Source organism: Eremomyces bilateralis, assembly GCF_010015585.1.
Source record: "Eremomyces bilateralis CBS 781.70 unplaced genomic scaffold P152scaffold_16, whole genome shotgun sequence".
NCBI lineage: Eukaryota > Fungi > Ascomycota > Dothideomycetes > Eremomycetales > Eremomycetaceae > Eremomyces > Eremomyces bilateralis.
In genome coordinates, this window is record NW_022985082.1 from 420184 (window position 1) to 446875 (window position 26692).

At 53.7% G+C, this 26692-nt stretch overlaps 12 protein-coding genes across 12 annotated transcripts in view; 5 read left to right on the forward strand and 7 right to left on the reverse strand.

The window, feature by feature from the left end:
- P152DRAFT_86758 (WD40 repeat-like protein) overlaps positions 1-511 on the forward strand; it is a 2645-nt gene extending 2134 nt beyond the window's left edge. Inside the window, exon 2 of the mRNA XM_033683294.1 lies at positions 1-511. This exon is cut by the window's left edge and continues 1472 nt beyond it. Coding sequence (XP_033532506.1) covers positions 1-340 — 340 coding nt within the window. The 3' untranslated portion in view covers positions 341-511.
- A 215-nt stretch (positions 512-726) lies between these two features.
- On the reverse strand, positions 727-1410 carry P152DRAFT_450859 (uncharacterized protein; the record flags this gene model as incomplete). Its single annotated transcript, XM_033678192.1, has 1 exon — positions 727-1410. One exon carries the CDS (start codon positions 1408-1410, stop codon positions 727-729), a length of 684 nt encoding a protein of 227 aa, XP_033532507.1.
- A 375-nt stretch (positions 1411-1785) lies between these two features.
- P152DRAFT_86805 (HET-domain-containing protein) lies at positions 1786-4161 on the forward strand. The gene is made up of 2 exons (XM_033683296.1): positions 1786-1793; positions 1873-4161. The coding sequence occupies exon 2, from the start codon at positions 2039-2041 to the stop codon at positions 3884-3886; it is 1848 nt and encodes a 615-aa protein (XP_033532508.1). The 5' UTR covers positions 1786-1793; positions 1873-2038; the 3' UTR covers positions 3887-4161.
- Positions 4162-4553: 392 nt separating this feature from the next.
- Positions 4554-8109, reverse strand: P152DRAFT_467583 (uncharacterized protein; the record flags this gene model as incomplete). The annotated part of the gene is made up of 6 exons (XM_033680779.1): positions 4554-4647; positions 5051-5859; positions 5911-6292; positions 6343-6960; positions 7007-7757; positions 7809-8109. The coding sequence occupies 6 exons, from the start codon at positions 8107-8109 to the stop codon at positions 4554-4556; spliced, it is 2955 nt and encodes a 984-aa protein (XP_033532509.1).
- A 1774-nt stretch (positions 8110-9883) lies between these two features.
- P152DRAFT_460174 (putative oligosaccharyl transferase subunit) lies at positions 9884-11937 on the reverse strand. Its single transcript, XM_033679839.1, has 3 exons — positions 11729-11937; positions 10840-11678; positions 9884-10791 (listed from the first exon to the last, which is right to left on the reverse strand). Exons 1-3 carry the CDS (start codon positions 11868-11870, stop codon positions 10366-10368), a joined length of 1407 nt encoding a protein of 468 aa, XP_033532510.1. The 5' UTR covers positions 11871-11937; the 3' UTR covers positions 9884-10365.
- Positions 11938-12093: 156 nt separating this feature from the next.
- On the forward strand, positions 12094-12754 carry P152DRAFT_460175 (NADH-ubiquinone oxidoreductase 9.5 kDa subunit). Its single transcript, XM_033679840.1, has 3 exons — positions 12094-12170; positions 12220-12404; positions 12476-12754. The coding sequence occupies exons 2-3, from the start codon at positions 12221-12223 to the stop codon at positions 12520-12522; spliced, it is 231 nt and encodes a 76-aa protein (XP_033532511.1). The 5' UTR covers positions 12094-12170; position 12220; the 3' UTR covers positions 12523-12754.
- Positions 12755-12764: 10 nt separating this feature from the next.
- Positions 12765-14104, reverse strand: P152DRAFT_86880 (uncharacterized protein). Its single transcript, XM_033683298.1, has one exon. It carries the CDS (start codon positions 14044-14046, stop codon positions 12955-12957), a length of 1092 nt encoding a protein of 363 aa, XP_033532512.1. The 5' UTR covers positions 14047-14104; the 3' UTR covers positions 12765-12954.
- Positions 14105-14628: 524 nt separating this feature from the next.
- On the reverse strand, positions 14629-16892 carry P152DRAFT_439295 (glycoside hydrolase). The gene is made up of 3 exons (XM_033677632.1): positions 16188-16892; positions 15339-16135; positions 14629-15246 (listed from the first exon to the last, which is right to left on the reverse strand). The coding sequence occupies exons 1-3, from the start codon at positions 16585-16587 to the stop codon at positions 14797-14799; spliced, it is 1647 nt and encodes a 548-aa protein (XP_033532513.1). The 5' UTR covers positions 16588-16892; the 3' UTR covers positions 14629-14796.
- Positions 16893-17821: 929 nt separating this feature from the next.
- On the forward strand, positions 17822-19646 carry P152DRAFT_86949 (uncharacterized protein). Its single transcript, XM_033683299.1, has 5 exons — positions 17822-17845; positions 17897-18066; positions 18146-18714; positions 18764-18979; positions 19034-19646. The coding sequence occupies exons 2-5, from the start codon at positions 17964-17966 to the stop codon at positions 19469-19471; spliced, it is 1326 nt and encodes a 441-aa protein (XP_033532514.1). The 5' UTR covers positions 17822-17845; positions 17897-17963; the 3' UTR covers positions 19472-19646.
- A 174-nt stretch (positions 19647-19820) lies between these two features.
- On the reverse strand, positions 19821-22470 carry P152DRAFT_450865 (phosphatases II; the record flags this gene model as incomplete). The annotated part of the gene is made up of 3 exons (XM_033678193.1): positions 19821-21836; positions 21886-22392; positions 22447-22470. The coding sequence occupies 3 exons, from the start codon at positions 22468-22470 to the stop codon at positions 19821-19823; spliced, it is 2547 nt and encodes an 848-aa protein (XP_033532515.1).
- Positions 22471-22827: 357 nt separating this feature from the next.
- On the forward strand, positions 22828-24348 carry P152DRAFT_86967 (40S ribosomal protein S3-like protein). The gene is made up of 4 exons (XM_033683300.1): positions 22828-23069; positions 23123-23148; positions 23296-23714; positions 23792-24348. Exons 1-4 carry the CDS (start codon positions 23047-23049, stop codon positions 24119-24121), a joined length of 798 nt encoding a protein of 265 aa, XP_033532516.1. The 5' UTR covers positions 22828-23046; the 3' UTR covers positions 24122-24348.
- Positions 24349-24994: 646 nt separating this feature from the next.
- On the reverse strand, positions 24995-25918 carry P152DRAFT_87059 (uncharacterized protein). The gene has a single exon (XM_033683301.1). The coding sequence runs from the start codon at positions 25692-25694 to the stop codon at positions 25140-25142; it is 555 nt and encodes a 184-aa protein (XP_033532517.1). The 5' UTR covers positions 25695-25918; the 3' UTR covers positions 24995-25139.
- Positions 25919-26692: the final 774 nt, after the last annotated feature.

Genomic DNA, 26692 nt, shown 5'->3' on the forward strand with positions numbered 1-26692 from the left:
CCCCCGCTACATGCTTACCTCCTCCCTCGACTCCACTATCTGCCTCTGGGACGTCTCCCTGGGCCTCCCCCTCAAGAAATTCTTCGGCCACCTCGAAGGCGTCTGGGCCCTCGCCGGCAATTCCCTACGCATTGTCACTGGCAGCGAGGACCGCATGGTGAAGGTCTGGGATCCGCGCACGGGGAACTGCGAGCGTACGTACGGCGGCCATGAGGCGCCAGTGACATGCGTAGCGATTAGCGATGATGCGCTGGTGTCCGGTGGAGAGGACGGGACGGTGAGGATCCTCGGGTTTGGGGGGAGTTTGATCGGGGGAGCGGAGGTGGAGGGAAGTGGGTGATGGATCTACTCAAATTGACGAAGTCGCTCAGCTCGGCTGGGCGGCTTACTTATGTTTTTTCTGGACGAAATTTAGCGATGGATTTCTCGGTTCGCATGGAGCTGGGGGCGTCACGTGGTCATAGTCATCGATCAGTGACACGCCTCCGGGAATTTGACGGCCATGCTGGACGGGTATTAGGGATTGATTTCACGGCTTTATTTACGATTCATTTACGGTTCATGGCGATCGGGCCGGCTAGACAAAATGGGCAACATTGCGGTACTCAAAATGGGATAGGTTCCATTCATTCGTTTACGGTATCTAGTATAATAGAACTCCTGATAGCAATGCTACACTTCATTAATTCAACTCCCTTGCTGCTCTGTTAAGCCATACCACCCACCCTACCCCTGCTTCCCATTCACCCACTCCCAAACCCTCCTCTCCCCCTCCGCCAACGACCTTCCCGCCCCCCCCAACAATCCCTTGGCCCTCTCCATCACCCCCTCTCCTCCCCCTCCACCACTTCCCGCCGTCTCATTTCCCCCTCCCGACGGCAACCCCCCCCCGCCCTGCGTCTCCGCCATCAGCGTCCCCGCGTACACATTCTGCTGATATCCCGGCGGGTTCGCGAGGTTCGGCGGCGGCGCGGAGTGGCTGGTTAAGGGGATGGTGGATTTCGTGGGGGCGAGGGGTGCTTGTAGGGGGGGAATGGACATTTGTGGGGGGAGGGGATGGTGCGGTTGGGGAGGGGCGGTCGGCGCGGGGGGTTCGGGGTGCGAGGAAGGGGTGAGTTCGGAGGGGATGGCGCAGGGTTGTGGTGGTGGGGGAAGAGAGGGGGCGGTTGTTGGAGGAGCAGTGGGATGGGGGACGGGAAGGGCGCCGGGTTGGGGTGGTGCGGGATCGGTGGGGTTGTAGGCTGGGGCGGTGACGCGGGTCCGAGGGGGTGTGATGGTTGTGGTTGCGGCGGGATTGGAGGCGGGTTCGGAGGGAGTTTGAGAGGTGGAGGAGGTGGAGGAGGTGGAGGATTGGGGAGTGGGTGCGGAGGGATTGATGGGTGCGTCGGCGTATATAGGGATAGGTGGCATGGTTGCGGTGGAGGGTGGTTCGGGAGGTCGGAACGGAGATGATGGGTGGGTTTGGAATTCGTTGTCTTTAAGTAGACTATAATATAGCCGTTTCAAGGACAGGAAAAGGAAAGAGTAGAGGTACCCGTAGTTATGGCTTTGGAAATGTTGCAGAATGTGTATGGCACCCGACAATATGCGAACGGTCTGCGAGAGAGACATTACGTCATTTGGGGGGGGGATTTGCGCCTCGTCGCCTTAGAGAATCAATCGAATCGAATTAGGCACCAATATCTCTTCTTGACACCGTTGCCGACGATATCGTGGCATCAGGCCGAATTATCTGTCAACATCTCATGCATCTTCACTCTCTAATTGAATGAATTGACTGATGAATGATGATTGTAAGATCTTCCCATTTACATACCCCTTTTGGGGTAGTCGCATTCCCTGTGGATCACGATGTTGCGCTAATATGCAAAGCCACGAATACATCAACTCCGCCTCGCCGGTGTCTGCCGTCTTTTGTTCCGCGCCCCGCTTTGTTCTGTCATGAAGTCTATCTAAGTCGATTTCTTTAATCATCTGAGTTTTGAATTTTTGTCGCTGTCTCCATTTCGATCGCTTTACGTCGTGTCGTTATACGCCTATGTCTTATGAACCCCTTCCGAGCTCAGACTATATCCGAATCCTCGAGCTCTTCCCAGGGAGCGAGACCGAACCATTATGTGGGCAGCTTCTCCTAGTGCGCAGAGAAGAGGATCACGAAACTCCCAGCTACGACGCAATATCATATGCCTGGGGAGACCCTAATGACACCGTCGAAATCATTTGCGATTCGAAACCCGTGCAGATCACGAACAACCTCGCCGATGCTCTACGGGTCTTCCGAGACCCCGGGAACAAGAAGCTGTTGTGGGTAGATGCTCTCTGCATTGATCAAAACAATGATCTGGAAAAAGGCGACCAGGTGAAGAGAATGGGGAGCGTATATTCCAATGCCAAATGCGTTCTGGTCTTTATCGGCAAGGACGAGGATTGCATGGCCGAAGATTGCTTCTCTCTCGTACAGGAGACGAACAGGTTTTATGGCCGTTGGTGTGGCGAAACTGGTATACTACCCAATATTCCGAGCCCCGATGATCCGGCGTTTACGGTCTGTAAAGACCGTAAACGCTGGGAGTCAGTCAAAGTGTTGAGACTCTCACCTTGGTTTACAAGACTCTGGGTTATACAAGAGGTGGCGCTTGGGTCGAAATGCCGACTCTTTTGGGGCAGAAATTCTATCAATTTAGCTGAGATATGCGAACTTGCTCTTTGGATAGTGATTGTGGCTGATTTAAGAGAATTGGTTGGTTTCCGCATGGGATTTGTGGCTAATTCCTTTCATATATGCTGTTCGTACAGGAACAGGCAAGGTTGGAAGGTCTCTCTGCCGCTCATAAGAGTATTCACACATCAAGAACAGAGGGAAAATGACCTATTCCTGACCATGTTGGATGCCGGAAGAGATTTATACACATCGAAAGATGTAGACCGAGTATATGGATTTCTCGGTAGTCCCCTGGCGTTGGACAGCACAGGGAACCGGCTGCTTATCAAGCCAGATTACAGAAAATCGATGGAAGACGTCTACTTTGAAATCGCATGCGCATTGCTTGCTCATCCCAGAGAAGCTCGGTTTGTTCTAGTTTTTGTCGACCACCACCGAACCTGGCCCTACGAGAATCACTATACCTTCCCATCCTGGGTGCCTCGTTGGGATCTAGGGACTGGGCATTGTCCCGTCGGAGGCTGTGATAGCGGGTACTGTGCAGGGATAGCCGATGAGTCTGAGTTTCACGCATGGACGCAGAGCGATAGGTCACTCCGGCTTCCCTGTATCCTCGTTGATCACCTCGTGTGGACTTCTGAAGTTATTGAACGCCACCATATGAGCCTCGATCCAAACGAGTGGGATGAGGAAATAGGTGCATCGGGCCGCGCTAGACCGCCCTATGATCAACTCTGCGACCAGGTCGTGGAAGCTTGTTCCTCTCACGAGTTCTCTTCCTCCAACTTGCCCGAAATCTTCGGTATCACAATGATGCACCAGTATAACTGGTGCAACTCTGACCGAGTTGGTGCAACCAACGACCAAATCCTCAGAGCATATCTACAATACGCGCGAAGAAAAGCCAACTCTGGCGATATTATGGCCGATCCCCCAATAGACACATCTCTGGCCTATCTTGGAACCACAATACTAGGGCGTAACTACAACCGACGAGTGGCCATCACCAGTTCCGGCTATCTCGCCCTTGTCCCTTTGTTTTCTCAGCCAGGCGATGTGTGCGCCGTCGTTCCCGGAATGGGAGCACCCCTCACATTTCGACCGCGAACGGAGGGGACGTATAATATGGTGGGAGATTGTTACGTGCATGGGATCATGCTTGGGGAGGCGATGGAGGAGCTCAAAGAAGGGAAGCGAATCCTCGAGGAGATTACTGTAGTTTAACGCCCGAAGGCGCTTGGCGGGGAAATCATCAGTGTGGAAGAACAAGAGCATTCTACAGTCTTATATTCAATCATTCTATTCCCCAACAGGGGTACTGATTCACAATATCATCCTCCCCTGGCACCTATGGGATGGTACTGCTCACTGGCTCTGAGCCTTGCCTCATCCCATGGGATTAAAGTGGCGGTCCAACCGGAGGAAGGAAGGCCAGGGCGGGAGGCGGACTGAACACCGTTCCACTGGCTGGTGTGGCAAGGCGAATTAGGAACCTACCTAGGTATTCAAATATCACAGAATCCGCTCCACCAAAAGAGGAACCTCTCCGGCTTTTTCAGCTTTAATTTCGAGCCTCAGGGGAGCATACCCACAGGGCGTCGGAAGCGTTTGATCGTGGCGTTCGTTCCGCCTCGCCAGACAATATGACATTCCCGTTCTACACCCCTTTTGAATGGTAGATAAGTCGACAGATATAGTCCCGACCCCAGTTACGTATGCTGGAGGATGCCTTCGGTGAAAGACCATCCATCCCTTCGACCCCAGATATTGTGACATGTCACGTTTTTCACCATATCGCAAAGGGTACTTCCAAGCCTACAAGTGCCAGACGAACCACGATGCCAACCAAACAGCCAGACGAGATAGCAGCACTGATATTTTTCTAGCTCCGCTAATCCAGTACTCCGTCATAGAGGGTATCATCCCGATCCCTATCCAGTTGACCCCTTTTGAAAAATGCCACCCGCAAAGCGATCTGACTCCATCTATATACGTCACACATCATCCATCTCTCCCATATCATCCCGTCATATTTCCCACGCCCCTTCCTCCTCTCACATAGTCATCCACTCCCCCCCATTCCCACTCCTCATCGCATTCGCATTCGCATTCGCACCCCCATTCCCATTCCCCCCCCCACCTCCCCCAGCCCCCGAATCAAACATATTCAACCCTGCCCACTCCTCCCCTCCAAAAATATCATCAATCTTAAACCCCGCCCCAAAACCCCCGTCCAGCACCCCGCCGCTCTGTGCGCCCCGCTCCCCGAACCCGGGCTCGAGCATCGGTGTCGACATCCCCGTTTTCTGTCCTTGTGAGGTTTGTTGGGTGTGTAAGCGCGGATGATTGGGCCCAGCGGCGGAGTTGGAGGTGCCTTGCATGAGGTACATGGGCATGGGGCCGAAGAGCTGGACATCGAGGTTGGCGGGGTCAGGTTTTTGGTCGGGGTCGTCGGATTGCTGCATCGTTTGATTTCGATCCGGGTACTGTTGTTGCTGCGACGGTTGTTGCGGATTCTCCGCGCCGCCTGGATTTCCATTCGCTGTAGGCTGCCCGGTGAAGTTCATATAGTTCGTGTTCGGCGAGTTGAAGTTGTCGCCCATGAAGTCGCCGAACTGGCTCGGGGGCAGAACGCTGAGGTTCTGGCTGGGGTAGGCGAAGGGGTCGCTGGTGGGGAACATCATGGAGGAGAAGTCGGGGAGGGCGGGGTTGGGGGCCTGCGAGGCGTCGGGGGAGAAGGGGGTGCCGGTGTCGGGGAAGGTGCTGGTCATGGGGCTGATTGGGTAGGAGTTGGTGCCCTCTTGGGGGGTGTAGGCGACGCCGGGGGTGTTGAGGGGCGTGCTGGCGGTGGTGTTGGTGGGTTGGGAGGGGACGTTGAAGTTGGATGAGGAGGTGTCGAGGAAGGGGGTTGCGGCGGGGCTGTTGTACATGTTTGGGTTGGGCGCGTGCGGTTTGTCGACGGTGGAATCTTGGAGGTCCGAAAAGTGGGGGAACGTGCTCGCGCGAATGGGTTGCGTGTGGTTGAAGTGCGGTGTCCCGGTATGATTCAGCGCGTCCGCTTCCCCGAGAGCCGATGAGCTGACAGGGCGCTGCGACTCCGCAGCAGTCTTGGGCGATATGTCGTGACGGCGCTTGCGCATCGCACTCGCTTGGCGGCGACCGCGTTTGAGATTTTCCGGCAGATTTTCAAAGAGTCCCTGACGAACATTAGCGACGAACATGGCCAACCGAATCAACCCGCTACGAACCTTGAGCCCCTGTGAGCACCGATCCGCCGCCATCGACCTCTTCGCCAACGATTCCAGCGTATCCTTCCCCTGCCGCGCATCCTTCAGCAACTCCCGGCTGTTCCCGCCATCGGGATTCTCCAGCGCATAGAAAATGAGCGAGAGGATCGCAAAGAATGTCGTGTACATCTGGAACCAGTACGCGCCGATCAGAAGGTGGCGACGTTTCATTTCGATGGTGATGTGGATGATGTTGCGGGACACGCTGACGCATGCGGCGGCACAGGCGAAGGATCGTTTGTCGACTACGCCGGACTTGCAGGTGTGGGAGACATAGTGTAAGAACGGTCGGTATAACATCATCTGCGTATGGGCATAGGAAAGTCGAAGCGCTTGTTGGAGGCTGTTTTGGGTCAGCATTGAAGAGTGGGAATTGATGGAAAGATAGCATACCGGAGGATACGTTCCGGGGCCTCTCCGCCCGGTCTTAATCCCATAGGCAGCTGTTCCATCCAGTCCTGCAGATCCGCTTCGATCTCCCGTATGCGGGCAAATGGTACTCGGTATGACTTGACGGGTGCCCCACCTTGAGTACTCTGCTCACCCTTTAACGGGTAGATATATCTGACTACCTTTCCTAATAGCGTGCAGAGTTTGGTATGTTGATTTCCCGCGGCGATAACGGATACCGTGCCCTCCGGCATCGGCATGATGCCATTCTCGGTAATATATTCATCGTCGACTTCCACCGGGAGATCTTGATCGACATCTTCGTCGTTGAGCAGGTGAGGGAGCCCCAACAATGCGCCGACATACATATCCATACGCTGGATCACCGAAAAGACGCGTTTCCTCACTTCGGCTTCGATGGGGTTGAAGTTCGCTTGGAAGGATCGGTGAAGGCCCATTCGTAAGGCGGAGCGGAGCGCAACGCCGATGAAGGAATAGCAAGTCGACAATTTAGCGGAGGATTGGAGGAAAAGAATCATGAATAGGATGGCTTGCAAGGACTGTAGGTCTCGGCAGTCCGCGATGTCCAAAAGTTGGCGAGACGCTCGATAGTATTTGAAACTGTTCTCGTTAGTAAAATCTTTCAACTGTGGACGAAACTTCGTACCCATTGTCTATTGCAAAGTCATAGCCCTTCGAGACCAGTTCCGAGTCCTCATCTCTGGAATATAGTGACGCGAACGCCATCACCGCATACAGCAACGGCAGGAACGTATTCTCCTCATTTCCATAACCCGCCGGCTGCGGATCATAAATCTTATCCAGCGACTTCACGAAACTCGGCCAATGCACAAACCGCAGCAACGACGTCGCATCATTGACTGCCAAGTCGCACAACGACAGCGCCACCTCCCTCGGCGGGAGATCCGACAGCGGCATCGGGCTCTCGAGCGGCGAATCGTGGGTCGACTTCGGCGACTCAAACACCTGGCTCATCGGCCGCGGTCGCCGGATGTTTGGCGGGATCGCTTCGGTACCCAGCCACCCTTTCAGGTGTTCCCGCATCTTCGCCATGAACGAGATACCGGACGAGTCGCCGTGGTAGTCCCAGTGGCCCTGCTCATCCAGGTCTAGTCGCGCCGCGGCTTTCAGCATCGAGTCGAGCTCAGGTTCCGTGGGTACGGAAGGGGGCGGCGCGTCGGAGGAGTCGGCCGGGGAGAATTGCCGGGCGTGGCCGTGGACCATGGCGCTGGGCTGGCCTTGTAGCAAGACGTTGTCCAGATTCGGGTCGTTCAGGTCAACGTTGGGAAGAACGACGCGGAGAAGCGCCTCCGCGCGCTTCAGCTTGGATTCCAGGGCCTCGATGTATTGCGGCGCGGCATTTCTTCTGCGATTCGACGGCTGGTCGTACGTACATTCTATGATATATTAGCAATTGGCGTGCAGCTCGATGCGGAACGGAGGATTACCGTATGAATACACCTGGCAATGCGTGCATGGCTGCTTCCCATCGCATTTAATTTTCTTTCGGCGACATTCGTCGCATGCTCTTGTGACTCTCCGTCTCTTCTGCAGCGGAATCGCAGGCTTTGCGCCGTCGACATGGTCTACTGTCGGCGATCCCTGAGTCGGCGTTTGCGCCTGGGTCGGAGTGTCCGCTCCATCGCCATCTACATGGTAGGGGTGGGATTCCAGCGCATCATCGGCCTCGACCTCTACTTTAAGGTTTCTATCGTCGTTGGAGGCCGGTGGAGGGGTAGTGCCGTCCATAGTGAAGTCATGCAGCAGTCACACGAGCGGTTCTTAGGTGATATCGGCCAAGCGCAATGGGCGGGGTATGGGCGGTCAGGAATCGTCCAATTCGAGGCACGAATCCGGTATGGGAGGTACGGGTACCTGAGGAGAAGATGTCTAAACTCTAAGAACGAGGGATGAGGGAAGCGAGAGCAAGTTGCCGTTGGCTAAGTACTTGCGTAGCGCCCGTTAGAACGACCGATACGGCAGAGGCGGAGGGGACGTGTACAGTAGCCCGTCCAGGTTTCGTGTCGAGGACGCTGGGAGTTCGGGGCTCGACGATACGACTTGAGGAACTGAGGAAGTTAATTGGTCGAGGGCCGGGACCAGGGTGAACGGCGATAGATTTAAATCCGAATAGGCGAAGCGGGGGAGCGCGGCGGTGGGATGCAGGGTGGAATTGGGGGCATTTAGCAACTGACAGGCGGGATGGATGAGAGGTTGAACAATATGACTCTTCGTGCATTATGAACTCAAATAGAAAAGGAAGAAGATCATAATCATCATCGTCGTTGAGATAGGTGACTGTGTTTGGGTGTGGGGCAGAGGCAAAAGTGATCTGGAAAAGGATTGGACGAATGATGAGATGATGACTGATGGTGAGCTCTGAGGCCGGGAGGAGGGCCCGCCCGAGGAGTGTAAAACTTTCCAAGTTAACTTAGGGGGTTCGCTTCTTGTTGGAATAATCCTTAACTTAACCAGGTAATTAATCATCGCCTGATCTGGTTGGTCCTTTAACCTTTTACATCAATTCGTGCACCTTAAGTCTTAACATTGACAAAGAACGTAGTCAACTTCAAGAGGACATCAAGCCAACCGATCCATTCGCACTCGAACGGGCTCTACGGATTACCACTTGGCGACTGGCGATGCGGAACGGGGCGATGGGCACTTGTATGGGAGGACTAAGGACTGGGACAGCCAGACTGCGAGAGGAAGGTACTTAGATTGCTTCGAGAGTGTATCAACGCCCAAGACTGCCTAGTGTATATATCTTCTAAGTAGCCTATTCCCTCTCCATTCAATATATTTCGATCTAATGACGACATTAGCCATATTAGATGACTAAGCGCCGTCGACGGAGTTCTGATTTGCAGGGATTTTCCCCAAGACTGTCCCCTTTCCTTTTCCCCTCCATATCAATATTAAATCCCTCAGGATCGTCTTATTCAAGCGATTGGCTGATGGACATGGCACAATTCCGGCTGGATCCTCATTTGGTTAGATTTCGATGACGTGCAAGACCCTATACTACTGCTAGTTTGCGATTCAACGTTGAGGTTTGGATGGAGTTTCCTGTTTCCACCGCGAACGCTCGAAGGATGGCATTTGCTGTTCACATGAGGAGCTCCTTGCCTCATCATGTCCAATGGTGACCGAAGTATCTCATCGGGGCCTCTCAAGACTCCAGTGCCCGAAATCGGGTTGCAGCGTCCAGAGATCCAATGACGCATACGAGCCCCGTCACACCATCCAAACCAATATACAGCCTGGGTTGATTGGTAATCCTGTCTTCAAACTGTGCAGTCATAACCCACACAGCTCCGAAAGCGGATCCGATGGACAGGAACGAGCGCCAAGCATTGGAACGGGTGTCGCCAAGAGAAAGCTTGGCTGTGCTTGTGAAGGTAAACAGAACAACTTTAATTTCTACCTAGCGTTCTCTGCAATCTGACGTCGAGTGGTACAGTGATCGGTTGTTGGACGGGCCTTATGGATGTTTCGAACCGATGCTGATGTAAAACATTTATATAAACAGGCTGAGGGCTGGTATCATCGTTGCCAATCCAAGCACTCTACGTGATATAACGCTCAATTAAGGATTATAAAGAAGCGGGTGGCGAGAAGAACGCTGAGACGAGGTGGGAAGGGTGGATCATGCAATGCTGTTTGAAGGAAGACCAAAACGTTGACAGGGACGATGCGGGTGGTAGGAGTATCGTGCCAAAGGCCGTGATGACTAGGACGAGGAGATGCTGGATAAAGCGCTCGGAAAGCAAGGCAAGAGGACAAAGGGTCGGTATACCGCAGAAGCAGGTTCTCATCGTCCCAATGACGATGCAGACCATCCGAATCTACGGATCCTCGTAAAGCAAAAGTCCAATTCATTGTAATATACAAATCCACGCCCGAAACATCCCGGAACCCGCTTACTGGTTCATAAGTTTTTATCCACGCAGCGCTATTGTATCGCACGCATCAAACCCCGTCACATCGCCCATCGCCCATCTATCACTGCCTCTTCTTCACGCCCCCCTTCTTATCCGTCGGCGCACTATACAACCACAGCGCCAAGAACGCCAACCAACCCCCCACCGTCACCCATACGCCCGCGATCCACGTCCACGCGCCGCTAATCTGCCAGCTGCGCGGCCACTCGTCGTGCGCCATGTGGCGCAGCGTGACCTGGTCCTTCTCGTCGACGGCGGTCAGGAAGGGGCGCTTGTAGTTGACGCGGAAGCTGAAGATGCCGTGCTGGTCGGGGGTTGTGAAGGCGGCGCCGAAGAGGGTGCTGTTTGCGGTGGTGTCGAGGGGGGTAAGGGGGAGACGGTGGAAGGGGGAGAGCATGGTGAATTCGAGTTGGAGGGCGTCGTTGGAGGGGGGGATGAAGGGGGTCCAGTGGTCGTGGGAGTATTCGGAGAGCTCGATGGTGTAGGTCTGGTGGATGTTAGGGTCTCCTTCTGAAATATGCTACGGGCAACTTACCACATCGTTCTTGATCCGATAAATCTTCGGATTCAGCTCCGACTCCGCAATGGACGCCGGATCCACTCCCTTGTTCGCCCCCTCGTTCAAGTAGTGCTGCAGTTTCCCAACTTTCAGCACGCCCACCTCCTTAAACGTCCACTCCGTGATCTGCCTCGCGAAATCCCGGTTGACCGCCTTGCTCTTCTTCCCACCCGGCGCCTGCACCTGCGCCTCGAACCACCCATCCTCTAACATCTCCGCCGACCCGAGCACCGTCAACCGCGCCGAGTTGCGCGCCTGCAGCCCCGTCGCCAGCGCCATCTGCGACCCGGTCGCGAACAGCTCCTCGACCGCCTCGCCGTCCTCCTTGGGGTTGTAGCTGTACGACGTGGCTGGAGCCGTCAGAATCGGCGCCAGTAAAGGACTGGCGTTGCCGAGCGTCTGGCCTACGGCGCGGGGGACGGCGAGGAGTCCGTCGCCACCGAAGTAGTTCTTCGCATCAGGGCGGAGAGGGCCGGGTCGGGGGAGGGTGAGCACATCGTGCTTGTCAGAGGCGGAGCGCGTGTCGTAGTTGAAGTGGTCGACGACGAGGGCGTTGCGGTCGGGCGGGAGGTGGATGTCGAGTTCGAGGAGCAGGGACACGATGCCGGTGGGGGTGGCCGTGTTGGCGGAAAGGGGGAGGAGGATGTTTCCTTCGTTCTTGAGGTACTCCAGAAGGATGGTGGGCGTCAGGTTTGGGCCGTAGGCCTTTGATTTCGGGGGGAGGAGGATGAGGTGGTCGTAGGCGAGCTCGCCGTGTTTGAATAGGGTGACAGCATCGTTCTTTGGTGATTCGACACTGATTTGGTATCCTCTCGCTGCATTCCAAGTAAGTTACCAGTGCATCAGAAGGTGTTGGGGGTGTTACATTCGAGGTCACCCAGGAACTGTGAGTATTTCCCTTTCAACTCCGCGTCCTCCAGGACCACCAACAGTCGCTGGCCACTTGAACTGAGAGCATTTACTGCGGTCGAAAGGGCCAGTAGTGCCCAAGTATATATGGACTTCATGACATATGGATTGACCGAATCCCGTAAACCACGGCTTCTGAATGGATGTGGTTTATATCAATTGTGCTTCCAACTGGAAGCTTGAGGCAACGTGTAATATGTGAAGCTCGGACTAGACAGGGGGACTTCGGGGATTCTTCGGCTATATTCTCTCACAGGCAGGCACACCCAGAGCTTCAACTTCACCTCATCCCACTGCACCTTCCTCCGCTTTCCAATTGCGACTCCATCCATTGCTGATTGTGAATCAATTGTGTCTCTGTGCTGGGAGTGCGAGGAGCCATCTGGTATATCTCTCAGGTACGTCCAATTGTCGCTATCATACCAGCGCAGCACCTGATATCGACAGGATGTCTCGACCATTCTTCTGGCACAATCCGCTTAAGCTGATGCGATGGGCATCACGCGAGAAGCCCGCCTACTTCTGGGCCATTGCAATCGGCTCCGTCGGTCCGGCCCTGATGGTCGTCGTGCCTCCAATTCGAGCTAGGATGGGAGATGTTGAGATCGAGCAAATACCACATTCATACCCAGGTACGGAATCAGAATGCCTTGCATTATGCTCGGCAAAAGGTTGATTCTTCTCGATGCTGACTATCATACAGTGCCAACAGGGCCAAGGAGGATACCGAAAGGCTACGACGACCCGTGATTCGACCGATGCAATGAACCGAATAATGGCGTTTACGGCGACCTCCCTTTTCGCGCGCGCGACACCTACCGATGTATATAACACCACCTTAACTTAGTGTACGAAGGCTGGGTCGATATCGAAAGGACCTGCCGGCACCAAGGGGCTTTATGTCATTACATCTGGCATTAGCCATCAATCAAGTGAAATTGATTCGAGGTTTCATTAAAATATCCAATCCTGAAGCCGTCTGGGTCCAAATCATGTTTTGTGTTGATATATTGACTATGCGTCCGGCCCCTTCCCAAGGTCTGTTCTCGCCATCCTCCAAGGCGGCAAAACTCGAATCTCGGAATCCAGCAGGTTGCGATGCTTGAACCATCCGTATGGAAATTTAAGTATGCCCGGCTCAAGTTCAACTGTGCTTTCACCCTCCCTCCCAGCAATGAGCACTCAGGAGTGAACCCCCTCCTCATTCTCTAGAATTGATTCGTCCCAAGAAAATCCCTCACACTGCTCCAGGATGACACGAACCCTCTCATCGGCGAGGTCTATGCAGGTAAAGTGAAGGTACGGCGAGACCACAGAGTCCTTGCCTTCTAGCGGATCACTCTTATCCATGGCTGCCTCGACCTTGTTCAGGATGCTACTATTCTTCAGAATCGCGCCGAAAAGATCGAGGACCCCGGCCTTGAGGTTCTCCAGCTTGTGATAGATGATCCCGACGGCTTTAGGAGTTACATGGTATCTGCGGGTGAGCCTCTCGACCTGGTCTCGCGGCAGGAGATTCTCCTCCGGATTGCTCTTCAGCCTGTGGTAAAACTGAAACCCCCCGTCCGGCTCGTCGTTCATCATCATGCGGAGGATTGCGCCGTCGACGACAACCTTCTCGTCCCCGATCGCCGCATGCCATGCTACGCGAGCCAAGCGGGCCATTCTGACCTTCGTCAGCCGCCACCACTCCTCGAACACGCTGAACGCAATCAAGTCGAATCCAATATCCGCCAGATCGTTCTTGTTGTACTTCACTACGAACCCGCTGTTCACGCGTGGCGGCAGCAGCGTCTTGCGGACGTAGTTCTGCACGTCGGCTTCGACCTCCGCCCGGTAGGACTGGAGATAATCGCAGATGGAAAAGACAGTCCGCAGGACGGGTTCGGGAAAGGCGTTCGGAGGTAGGGCGTGAAGTTGCGCGATTCGGCCGGCCAGGTGGAGGATGGCTTCTTTCGTGATGGAGATGCTGTAGAGTTGGAGGCCGAGGCGAAGCCAGTTCACGGGGTCCTTGGCGGCTTCGCGTGCCCACTTCTGTTCGTTCTCGCCTTTCAACGCTTCTTCGACAGCGTATTTCAAGATGCGCGGGCAGCCGAGCTGGAGCGCCACTGCGAAGATGCCTTGGTCACCGAAGAGGTGGAATTTGAGATAATCGAAACAGGAGTACTCGAATATATTGCTGTCTGTCTGGTCGTACATCGCCCTGAACACGGCGCGATATGAGTTTTGCAAGTAGCTCTCGGTTTTATTGCCATCGGACGTTTCCTTCGCCATGGCCGCGCTCACTATCTTTCTGCGCTTCTCACGATCCTAATGGCGTATCAGTTCCCACTCATCAGTACCGCACTGACTAAAAGTTAAGTGAACATACTCGCAGCTGCAGCCATCCAGCCCGACCTCTTTCATGGAGTTCAAACACATGACGAATGCCATGCTTCCTCTTCTTCTTCGGTGGCCGCGTAGATTCCATGGCTGGGGCATCGAGCAGGCGGCGGAACTCGGGTGAGTATGCATACACCACGGACTCATCCAGCACGGCGGAAACACCAGGTGAAAGGATTATCTTCAGGTCCCCAGTTGCGGACCAGATTCTGGACTCGTTTTCTGAGAGGGAGTAGGACGCCGCCATGGCCAAGTTTGTGTGCTTAAAGGCCTGTGGGTGGTTTGGTGAAGCGGGCGAGTGACAGGCGATTATGAATGGGAAGTGATGATAATGTGCGGTGGAGAGTGGGATGAGGTGAACTATGAGTTGAAACGTGGTCCTGGTGAATGTTCAGTGAGGCGGTCTGACAAGTGAACTGACTGATCATCTAAAGATCTATCCGTGTGATGTATTATCACGGATCATGTAGCTCTGGAGGTGAATTCCTAGGGCATCTGAGCTCGCAAACAGAGTGATCGTATGGGACACGAAAGGTAGCATCATACTAGCATCTCCATATCCTACAGGGAGAGCATGGAGATGCTTTCCAACCATACAGGTTCTCGTTTCAAAAATCAGATACCGCCCCACAGTGAAATCTATTACACTCCTAGCGACTGGCGACAATCCTCATATCCCTTTCGAAACCCTTGCTCATATAACCAAGCAAATGGCCCTGCGGTTCCTGTATCTCTGATCCGCTTCAACACCCACATGTCCAGACACCCGATTAAATCTCCACCAGTCGGAGGACCCCTCGACGGGATCTGTCCATTGGCGCGCATACCAAAGAACACTGTGAGGTCATCAAACCCATGCTCGTAGCCAATGCGATAGCGCCAGTGTTCAAAGGCTTGGCCGGGCGATGTCTGGCTCCAGTAGGTGACGTGGGAATTGAAGGCGGATTCAAGCTTTCCGTTGCGGTCTACTAAAGCGCGGGATAGGCGAGAATGAACGTCATCATGGGATAGTTTAAGATTCGCTGGACACGAGATGTTCCCGGCGTCAGTTTGTGAGCGGAATCCCCAGCCTCCGGCCCATTGCATCCAGTCCTGTTACCAGTCAGCATAGCACTCCAGTCTGGTTTGGGTTGTGTTAAACGCCCCGTCCCGTAGTCAGGTGCAGGCTGAAGGGGAGGATATACCATTTTATAGGTCCAAAATGTGCATCCACCTGACCGCTCCACGTATCGATGCACCTGTGCTCGACCGAATCCGGTCTCAAGATGTTCCCTAGTCTCACCCCCAGACTTACTCCATGTATCTTCATTGAGGACACAGCTGTACTCGCCCACAAATGCTTGAACAGCCCCACCATCGATAACATTCCCATCTTTACCGTCTAGCGCCCTGAGCTTGTTCGACACGTCTTGTATAGCGTGCTGAGGACTTCCAGGATCATGAAAAGCCCAGTAGAGATGCGTATCGATGAACACGGGATTCGAGTTTAGGGCCGCAGCAACGTTTTTCCTCTTGCAGTATTCGATACAAGGAGGTAAATCCCATGCATCAGAGATGTAGATCGGCATCGTCGCATCAATCCTTTGGACTGCTTGGAGGCAGCGGTCATACCACTTGTACATCCCCGGGATGTTTCGCTCCGCTTCGTTACACAGCTGGAGACCAATGACGCCTCGCATACCGTTTCGAACCTCCGTGGCAATGAACTCAAAGCAGCGGATTGACAATTCTAGGTACGCCCGATTTCCCCAGAGCTCCGCTTTCCCGCTATTCGTTCCCGAGTGCTCATTCTCGTTGGCTCCGCCTGGAAGTCCATGGACGTCGATCAACACACCGATGCCGCTCTCATGGCAGCGAGCAACAGTATTCTTGATAAATGCCCAAGCGCTGGTGTAGACCTGCGCAACGTTTGCAAAGGGTGTGCCTTTGCAAAACTCGGGTCCTAGATCCCAGAATCCGATCGGTAGACGGATCGTTGCGCCTAATATTGATTAGCATACGGTCCGTAAATAGTAACGGCTTATCATGAGTACAATGTGCCACGTTGGCCAACCAGTCCAGATCCTCGTCTATCAGTGCAGTCCTCCAGTGATTTTCAAACGCCTGAACAGCACCGGACAACCCTTTTTGCTTCAATTGAGCTGTTGCGGCGGCTAGCTCTGCAGTCCCTTCGGCGCCTTCGGGAAACATGGAGCCGGAAAGCCATTTCTCAAGGACGAAGATGGAGCCGAGATTGGTTCCATATTGATATCGATAACGAAAGCAATCTTCAGCGGTCGGAGGTTGGAGAGGGTTGCAGGAAGTGGATATGGCTGTCTGACCAGCAGCTGAACCCTCCTGATCTGGCCGAAAGAAGGGTTGCCCGTCCCCTGGTATATGTTTATTTAACTGTTCGGTGATCTTCCCTCGAGCCTTGTTCAGGAACTTATCCATGATTCAAGATATGCGACAAGAGCGAGTTCTAGAGCAGGAGGACATGAGACGAATCGACTAATAAATGGATGACAGCACAGTTACAAAGATATGTATACTGTATTCCGTAGGCAATAGTCAATACAAAACAACTCTTGTGGAAATGAGGTTCACGGAGATTTGATGCTTTGGGATAGCGTCACGGACGATCCAAGGTCACCAGCGACAAGCACCAGTTGAGTTGAACCTGCTGACCATTTATTCCTCTTTAAGGTATGAACTGTCACTACTATCGAAAATCATGAAGGATTCGATATCGAAAGTCGAAACATTAGTTATTGGGCCTGTGGGAAATTAAGTTGATCTTGTTTGTGATGTACGTCATCCTTTTTCTGGCCGGAGATAGCGGAAGATGAAAGGGAAGAGGGTGGAATTCCCAGCCATTTCACTTTGCAACATCTAATAATTACCCCTATCGTAACCGTGGGACTCTCGTTGAAACCTACCGTACATTCGAAACGTAGGTATACGAAGTACTTCCACGTTCTTAAACTGATCGAAGGTATTCCGGATTATCGCCAACGTATAATGGTTTAGGAACTCTTGTTGAAGCAAGACTCGTGATCAATGGGATGCCAAAGTCTGATCATAATAGTGTCTATCACTATCAAGAAACATACACCTCCTACCGGTATACATACAGGTATCGAACAGGGTGACACCGGTATCGCCAGAACTATTTACTTGGGGTACCTTTTACTTTGTACAACCTGAGCGGCGCAAGAGGTGCATATTGTTTCATGCAAGCGCCACCACGAGGCTCAGCTCCAAGCCTCCACGATCCAGCCGAGATATCTTTGTTGCCTATCTATATTCAAATCTAAAGCGAGTGTCAAAAGTTCAGATCTTAATTCGTCTTCCTTCGTTTTTTTTATCGTTTCGTTTGGTGTTGGAGACTTGGTTTGTACATGATGTATCATCCGCTCCCTGAGTCTATCAAACCGCACATGTTCAGCCCTAGAGATGGCCACTGGGTGGTGTCGATACAAGGCCAGACAGCTTTCAAGGAGCGGGGACAAAGGTCAACGGAGGATTCTGGAGTAACATATGAGAAACGAAATATAGGCGAAAAGGAACTTATCCCGTGGCTTCACGAGGTGTGATGTGCTCTCATCTCCCATATTTCAAACCCAGCAAGCATTGACGCCTTTCTCTAGATAAATGTCGAGGGAAATCCTCAGGAAGAAAATGGCCGCACCAAGTGGAATCTCAAAGCCATGTAATTACTGCTTACTCAAGGCGAGCTGCGGATCTCTGACCTCTGTGAAAGACTCACTGGGCATCGTCTTAATGCCAGCTCTTTCGATGGGACGTTCCCCTTCTCAGGGGAAACCTATATGGCCATTGCCAAAAAGTTCCAGATCCCAGACCCCTTTCTATCCTTCGTCTGGTCGAATACTATGATCACCACGACATTCACCACTCCAAGCGGAGGACATGGTACGACATGAATGCAGGCCTTGTAATTGGGGACTGGCACTTCTCATTGAATTTCTACAGCACATACTAATGTCTTCAGGCTATCTAACTAACATCTCATCCCACGCGATAGTCATCACCCATGATCCATCCACCCTCACAACCTTTTGCTTCACTGTCGGTATGTGCCAGCACCAAATAAGCAGCATATTGCAGGAGCTCGAAAAATCCAAGCACCTCGCCGGATGCCCCGAGCTTCTCCCCATCCTATGGCTAGAAACCTTTTTGGCGACCCGAGTTCGGCGATGTCATGGCCGTTCGTTAGATATCCTCGCCATCCAAAAAGACACAGGGCTGCATTGGAGCATCCCGGCGACCGAAGCGCAGTTTGACAAACTGGACTTGCACCCGCTGACGCATGGGTTGACGGTGTTAAGGGGTGAGTTGGCGTGGGATGAACATGCGTTGGACTTTTTGAAAGGGCTCGGGGAGAAATTGGCCATCGGGCAGCGAGAACATTCCTTCGCTCCAAGGGAATTACATACGGCGAGGGCGATACAGGACAACGAGGACCTTCAAAAACGAATCGTAACCGCCCTCGACATGATACAAGGACTCCACCGCCGAGGTAGCTACTCCATCCAACAAGTCAAAGTCCTCCTTACCACGGTGTGCAACACCTCTTCCCTCATCTCCCCTCCACCGCTCACTCTCCCAGGTTCACAACCTCATCAGCCAACGCGACAGCCGCATCGCCGCCCAAACCGCCGAAGCGACCCGACAAGTCGTCTGCGCCCAGCAGCGCGACAGTGCCGCCATGCGGGCCATCGCCGAGGACTCCAACCAAGTAGCCGCGTTGACGCGACGCGATAGTGCTGATATGCGGGTCATCGCTGGCGTAACCTTATTGTTCTTACCCGCGACTTTTACCGCCGTGAGTAGCGTCCGACCGACCACTAAAGCATACCGGCTAGCTCACGATGAATAGACGTTCTTCAGCACGGGATTCTTTAATTTCCAGGGGTCAAGCGTAGGCGGTGGCGGCGCGACCGTTTCTCGATGGCTCTGGCTCTACTGTGTCATCACCATCATGCTCACCATCTTCGTAATGGTAACCTGGCTGGTCGTCTCGCGCCGCCAACGCGCATCCGAGCGGAAACACCGGACGGCGTTCCAGCTCGCCGAGGAGAAACGGGAGTCATGTTATGACGCCCCGGAAGGCCGGGGAAATGTGCCGGACGCGGATTTGGAGGTAATGGGTGAGGTGACGGTTACGAGGTTGAGATCTGTGCGACAGGAGGAACTTACGCTAGAGGAGTCTGCTGGTCCGAGGCTGCGGATTCCGAGTTCGAAGGTCGCGGTTAAGGGGGTGACGGGCGATGGGGATACATGTGCGTGTTGTGCCAGTCCTCTGTCTGACGAATAGCCTCGCCGAAGTTCTGGAAGTTTCTACGGGAGATATGATTAAATGGCTCTTGTGGGGAGATTGTGAACTGAAGGAATAGGTCAACGGTGGAGAACAAATGATCAATGACCACGGCGACAATTTGACTATTAAACGGATACTCCGCAAGCCGTCTCGTGTATTGCCTACCCCATGCACGTTAGATCATTGTTTAGTACACCACCATCGAGCATCAAAGAATGAAATCATATTTCGTCTCGCAATGATATGCACCACCCAGCACCCCATCCCATACCCCACCAAAACGCCACACTCCCACAATGCACCTGGTAGTATCCATAAAGCAAGCGCCCTCCCACCTCATCCCGCCTCACCGCGTCACCTCCGTCCCCATAACCGTCATCTCTTCAATCGCATGCGGACTCTTCGACCGTCCCCGCTTCGCGAACCCCGCCGTCAACGACCCAGACCCCTCGTTTTTCTGCACGGGCAACCCCCCGAGCGGATCTTCGTCGCTGTCGCCGCTGCTGTCGATTTCCGTGAAAGGCTCGGGGTCTTTCTCGGAGATGACAGGGTCGATGGTCGGCACGGGGGTTGTCTCTTTGCGCTGACTGACTGGCTTCTCTGATTCGAGGTGGGTAGTGGGTTGGGGTGGTGGCGCGCGGTCGCCTTTCGGTATGGGCGTCCGCGGTCGTGAGGCGGGTCGCGAGCCAGGGTCGACGAGCGTGGTCATCGTAGTATTCCGCTCCGAGCGCTCGACGGCACTAAGCACGGTCTGGGGACCATCCGAATGCACTTGCGTCTCGCTCGGGGCGAAGGACGACGAAGCTTGCGCGGTGACGGGCGGGCCGTTCATCTCCTCGTTGGTGCGGCCGAAGAGCTCGAACCACCAGCGGGTGTTGTCGAGTTCAGGGAAGAGCATGCGTTCCTTGCCCTTAGCGTTGTCGTCGACGACGGGGTCGTATTTGTCGTTGATGAACTGGGGGCGGCGGGAGAGGAAGTAGTCCCAGACGGAGCGGGAGCGGTGGCGGATGTTGGCGTCGACGCGCTCTTTCTCGGAGTCGAAGAGGAATGTGCCGTATTGGCAGGAGTAGAGGTGGTACAGGAGACGGCGGAGGAAGCGTTCGTTGAACTCGAAGCGGGTGGGGTGATGGTGGAGGAGTTGGTAGGTGGCGTCGAGGAATTGATGAAAGACGGGGGAGGTTTCTTTGACTTTCGTGGCGTGCCTCTCATTCGGCGGATGCGGGTCCACGAGGGGTGCGGATGGGGAGTCGCGTCCTTGCATGTCGGAATCGGAGCCCGGCAGGCTTTCGCGGCTTTCGTTGCTTCGGTTGAAAAATCCTTTCGCGCTGCGGAGAGCATTCTCGAGAGCTTTGCCGGGACCAATGTTAGCTGTAGGATCGGCGAGACCTGATGTCACCCTGTTACCACCAATACGCTCGTTTTCAATATCGAACCATTTCTCACTGCTGAGGAAGCCGGATCGATGGCGGAACATGTGTCCGAATGAGAGGAAGTCTTTCTCAACGAGGACCATGAACCCCTCCAGCGTCCTGTAGTAGGGATCGAGGCACATCTGGGCGAGGCAGCTCAATTGACTGGTGCGATCCCAGCCATCCGAGCAATGTATGAGGACGTGCGAATGATGGATCCCAACTTGACGTGCGACCAGCGCCGCACCATCGAGGATGCTGGTGATATGCTTGATCCATCCACTCTTTGTGAGTTGTTCTCGGTTCGGTGGTAACGTCGTATAGTCCGCATCTTTCAGGGCCTCGATCACGGTCTGGAGACTCTCTCTCATAACATGAATATTACCAATCCCCAGATAGGCCTTGGTTGCGAACTTGTAGTTATCCATGTTTTCGGAACCCATCCCTTGAGCATGGTTGACCAAAGCATTGATGCCCGGTCTGGCATCTACGATGAGGTTACTTTGTTGCGCACCGTATACCTTGACCATTCCTTCTTCTCTTTGACCATTCATGCGAGCAAGTACTTGGTTTTCGATTGCTTCAGCGTCCGCATATGAACCATCTTCCGTCGCCGGGAGTGGCGGTTCTCCCTGACTCGATCCACCCTGACTCGGTCCTGATGCTCCTTCAACGGTCACATTAGACGCGGATGAGGCCGAGGACTCCATGGACTCCCCTCCCCTTTCCGAGGTTGCGAAGATGGCAGCTAACAGCCGCTCATCTTGTACGCTACGGTGGTTCCGCACGCCCACGAGAGGCTGCGAGCTTCGTGTGATGGTGCAGTGGTTGATGGGGTGAAGGTAGGATAGGACCGGGATTCGGACCTTGGAGCGGTAGCGGCCAGCGTAATTCAGCGTATTGTCGGATATGCAGGATGGGACAGGAAGAAGCGCGGGGTATGTTGGAGAGTACTGGACAACAAGTTAGCGCTTTCGCCTCGGTGGGGGATTTGTTGCACACCTTATAGTCCTGATTGATGGTAGATATCCTCCATCCCTTGTCCGAGTCTTTCTCCCCGACCCCTAACCTCCGCCACTCTTTCGCAGCGTCGTACAGATCCCAGCCGTTGAGCTCTTTCTCCGGACTCTGGGGCTCATAGCTGAAAGCATAGAGCTTGTCGATCCGTCCCAGTTTGCAGGTCAGGGAGCGGATGGTGTCGTAGACCTGTCTTGCCTGCTCTTCCACCACAAACTGGAAAGCCACGAACATGAAGTCTCGACATCGCAGACGGATGGACGAATGTTGTCGCGAGAGGGTGGCGACGTAGGCAGGTCGGTATGTGCAGAATGAAATCATAGGATAGGTGATCCATATTTCTCGTTGCCTGGGAGGCTTGTCGGGTGGTGGTTGCTGGTCGCTGGGGAGCTTCGATGGTGGAGGGATGTATGTGAAGATGAGGTGGTGGGGAGTCAGATGGAGGATCCCTATGGCCTTTTGTCCTTGTCGCCATAATGTCACATCTTCCACCTATCTCGCGGTTAGTATTATAGTATTATACACGACAACGCCATGACCACCTACCTTCGATATCCGGATCTTGTCCATTTACCATGCATCTGTACTCGACGCTCGAGTACGGAGCAGCAAGGAATCAGTGGATGTGCAATCAACTCCTCCTCCCCTTGAACGAACGTAGCAGTATTGTGATATTCAGTAAAATAATTCAGAGAGCATGTACGGTATTCCTCAGGCTTATGAAGAGCGAAAGTAGGTGGTTTGCTAGTTTGCTGCACAGCCATGAATATCATCACCAGGGTTGAGAGCTGACAGCTTAAGACATCGGAGTCCTAGACAGGCGGAGTGGCAGAACTGGGCAGTGACAGACTGGATCTGATGTAGTCAATAACTAGCGGCGCCGCGGGCAGGCGCGGGGCGATCCCATGCATCGTTCCTTCTGTATGACTGTGACAGGGGTGAGGCTGCAAGGCTGCAAGGCTACAAGTTTGAAGGCCAGGCAATAAGGCACCCTATTTGTATCCAACACCAGTCTTGGCGCACATGTCGCTTGCTCTCTCTCCAAAATTCAACCACCACATCGACATCGACGCTGCATCGTGATTATCTCTCTCGACACCACCACCCAACACACCCAGACATCTCTTGAAGCAACACTCGGTCAAGATGTCAGCAGCACAGACTACCATGTATGTTTTCCAATTAGCGAATGGGAATCGAATTGAAGCTAATGTGTACCCAGGTCCAAGCGGAGGAAGTTCGTTGCAGGTACGATATACACAATTTCCACTCTAGAAATCAAGATGCTCTGCATTCCGTCCATAAGCGACGATATTACGACACATGCCAAAATGAACCTCGATTTGAGAGACGCGATCAATTGAAGAGAAACCAAAACTAACCTCCACCTCCCAGACGGTGTTTTCTACGCCGAACTCAACGAATTCTTCCAGCGCGAACTCGCCGAAGAAGGCTACTCCGGCGTCGAAGTGCGCGTGACCCCGACCGTCACCGACATCATCGTCCGCGCGACCCACACGCAAGAGGTCCTCGGCGAGCAAGGCCGCCGCATCCGCGAACTCACCTCCCTCATCCAGAAGCGCTTCAAGTTCCCCGAGAACTCCGTCTCCCTCTACGCCGCCAAGGTGCAGAACCGCGGGCTGTCGGCCGTTGCGCAATGCGAGTCGCTCCGATACAAGCTGTTGAACGGTCTGGCTGTCCGGAGAGCGTGCTATGGTGTGCTGCGGTTCATCATGGAGAGTGGCGCGAAGGGGTGTGAGGTGGTGGTTTCTGGAAAGCTGAGGGCTGCGCGTGCCAAGAGCATGAAGTTCACCGTGAGTCTCCTCTCCCCGTCCTCTCAAATTTTCTCGATGTTCCGAGCGTTATGGAACGTTCGCTAACCTCCTCCGAGGACGGCTTCATGATCCACTCCGGTCAACCCGCCAAAGACTTCATCGACTTCGCTACCCGCCACGTCCTCCTCCGCCAAGGTGTCCTCGGGATCAAGGTAAAGATCATGCGTGGCGCCGACCCCGACGGCAAGGCTGGCCCGCAGAAGGCCCTTCCCGACTCCGTCACCGTCATCGAGCCCAAGGAGGAGCAGCCGGTCGTACAGCCCATGAGCCAGGACTACGGCGCCAAGGCCATCCAGGCACAGCAGGCCGCGGAGCAGCAGAGGCTGGAGGAGCAGGCCGCGGAGGAGCAAGGGGAGGAGCAGCCGCAGCCGGCTTTTGAGCAGTAGAGGAAAAGAGGGGGGAAGTGGATTGCTTTATGGCACGGGCAGGTGATGCCGTCGGACTACGATGGCTCATGGAGTAAATTTTTAGGGTGTCAAAAGCATAACTTCAATGAAGCAATGGCATGTTCAAGTATCAACGTGCCTGTCATTCGAGAACCAGACAGACGTCCATGAGAATGGGGTTATTGCCCTCGGTGTTTCCATCCGGATCTTGGGAAGCGTGATGTTTCCCACCGTCGTAAGCGCCCGTTCTTGAGGCCCCTTGCCGCTCGAGCCAATGCCATGAGAAACATTCCGACAATGCTGAACCAAACAAGCCTGCATATACCCTCCTCGTGGCTCGATTCCCGATTCCCGGAGTGTGGGACAACAGTGTCCCCTTACCGGTTGTTAGATGGTAGGCATTGGAGGAGATGCAAGGGATTCAATATATGGCTGTTAGGGGGGAGGCGACGGCTAGGTATTGGACCAAGGTTCGGATACTCGGAGTCTCGGCCAACGGGTATTGTTATTCGAAACCGGAGGAATAGACGCATGTCCGGAAAGTCGGGTTGACTTGCTATGTAAAACAGAGGCGGGTTCGGACGGTGGATGATGTTGACTTAGAAAAAGGTTTGCAGGGGGAGCATTTCGAACTAGGGTGCGGAATATAATCATTGCGGCCGAGGGGGCTGTAGTCCATATTTCTATGCATACTGCTAGTATGGTATTTATTAAGTACTCTTCCACCATAAATGTTGTGGACTGCCGGATCTTGATTAGTATCGGCTCTCCAGCTTGACCGACATTCCAGTGTGCAGAGTTCAGTTGGGCGCTGAAAAGCCAGCTCAGTGGTCTATGAATATCTGAATTCACAACCGACACAGCGTTATGGTACTCTTCTCAGACGCGCCAACCAACTCTGAGCATTCATACTGATGACAATGCCTACGGCCAAACAGAGCCAGTTACTCCAACCAATGACTGCTCCACCATACACTCCTGAGAGCCGACTACAACGAATGCCGTGTCTACATCGGTTTCAAGTTTCGACAACCGGGTCCAAACTCCATCCCAATCGGCAGTGCCCGAGCTGTTGGGTGTGGAACCCCCTACACATTACACATCTGCGGCGGCCAACGCCAACTGGTGCCTCAGAACGCAGATAGGATGATGTGCAGAGGGCGGACACTGGTGAGATTTTTCGGATTCGTTGGCGGGCTGATGGAGATAAAAATGGCATCACCACATTTGTCGAATCCTGTGTCAGCATGAGTACGGAGTCCTGGTAGTGACACCTCTGGAATCCTCGGCTGTCCACAGCAGTCCACAGCAGTCCAAATATCCAATGGTGAATGGACTGCCACAGGTCATCACTATGAAAAATACGGATAGTTCGTTGGATATTCATTCTCGTCCGTGATGTTTTGGTGGAGCGCCACTTCACGCCTTCACCTGTCCGTTGCCCGGTGGCCAGAAGACTCGTCGGCTCAGAACGGCAGATGGCGTCGCGGATCGGCTCCGTAGGATGGCACTGATTCGGGGAGACGATGCAACAGGGGGGGAAGGAAAACCTTCCAGCCCAACAAGTCAACATAAGTCATAAGTCATAGTCTAGTTAAGACATAAGTCACAACTGTCGGCGGCGGATCTTCCAGTTGAAAACTTGAAATTGATGTTGACAAATGACAACGGATTAGACGGCATCCCCTGGTAGAAAAGGCCTAGTAAAAAGGCCCCTGGTAAAAAAGGCGGTGGTTCCCTGTCGCCACAGCAAATCCATGAGAGCCGCTAACACCAGTCCTTCATCTTATCGCAACAACATTCAAAACATCGTTGGGTGTATCCTCTCCTTCGTCTGCAATAATAACACCTCTTTATCTATCCGCCTTTGAACCCTATTCCTGACTTGGATACCTCTTCCTTTCAATCCTCCTTCGCTTAAAGGGTCCCTCTATCAGTCACTCTCCTGTGCACCCCCTTGCCGCTGTCCGTCCCTTTCGATCCCTTCACATCAACATCCCTTCTCGGGCATTCAATCCTCCTCTACCTCGCTCCCCACGATATCTTGTGCTGTTTTGGTACCAAAGTGTTCCGTTGGACATTTTCGGACGCCATCGGGAACCCCGAAACGCCCTCGTTTGCAATAGATGCACCTCGACCCGTACACAACATCGCTAGTCCGCCACAGGGAGTTCTATTCCTACCGCTGCATTGTATCACGAACCATCGATCATTGCTGAACCTCCGCAGTCGCTCGTTTGGGTCAGCTACAGTTCCAGCGTCATTAATTCCAGCGTCATTAATTCCAAGACCGTCAAGATCCCACCGAGACATTGCATTCCCCATCCAAGGGAGTCGTGGATGCGATATACCTCCTGCAGGTTGCCTTGGACTATCGGATCTAGTATCTCAATAAGAGGATCTTTGTGTTTCACAACATTGAAGAGTATAATAGAGGATAGGATTGTCTGAGGTGGAGTGGCGGAGCCCATTCACGAGCGAGGACGTAGACGACGAGAAAACTGCGGAAGCGTTTAGAGCTACAAACGATCGTCTTAGCGACGACTAAGCGTCCTCACAATCACACATCAC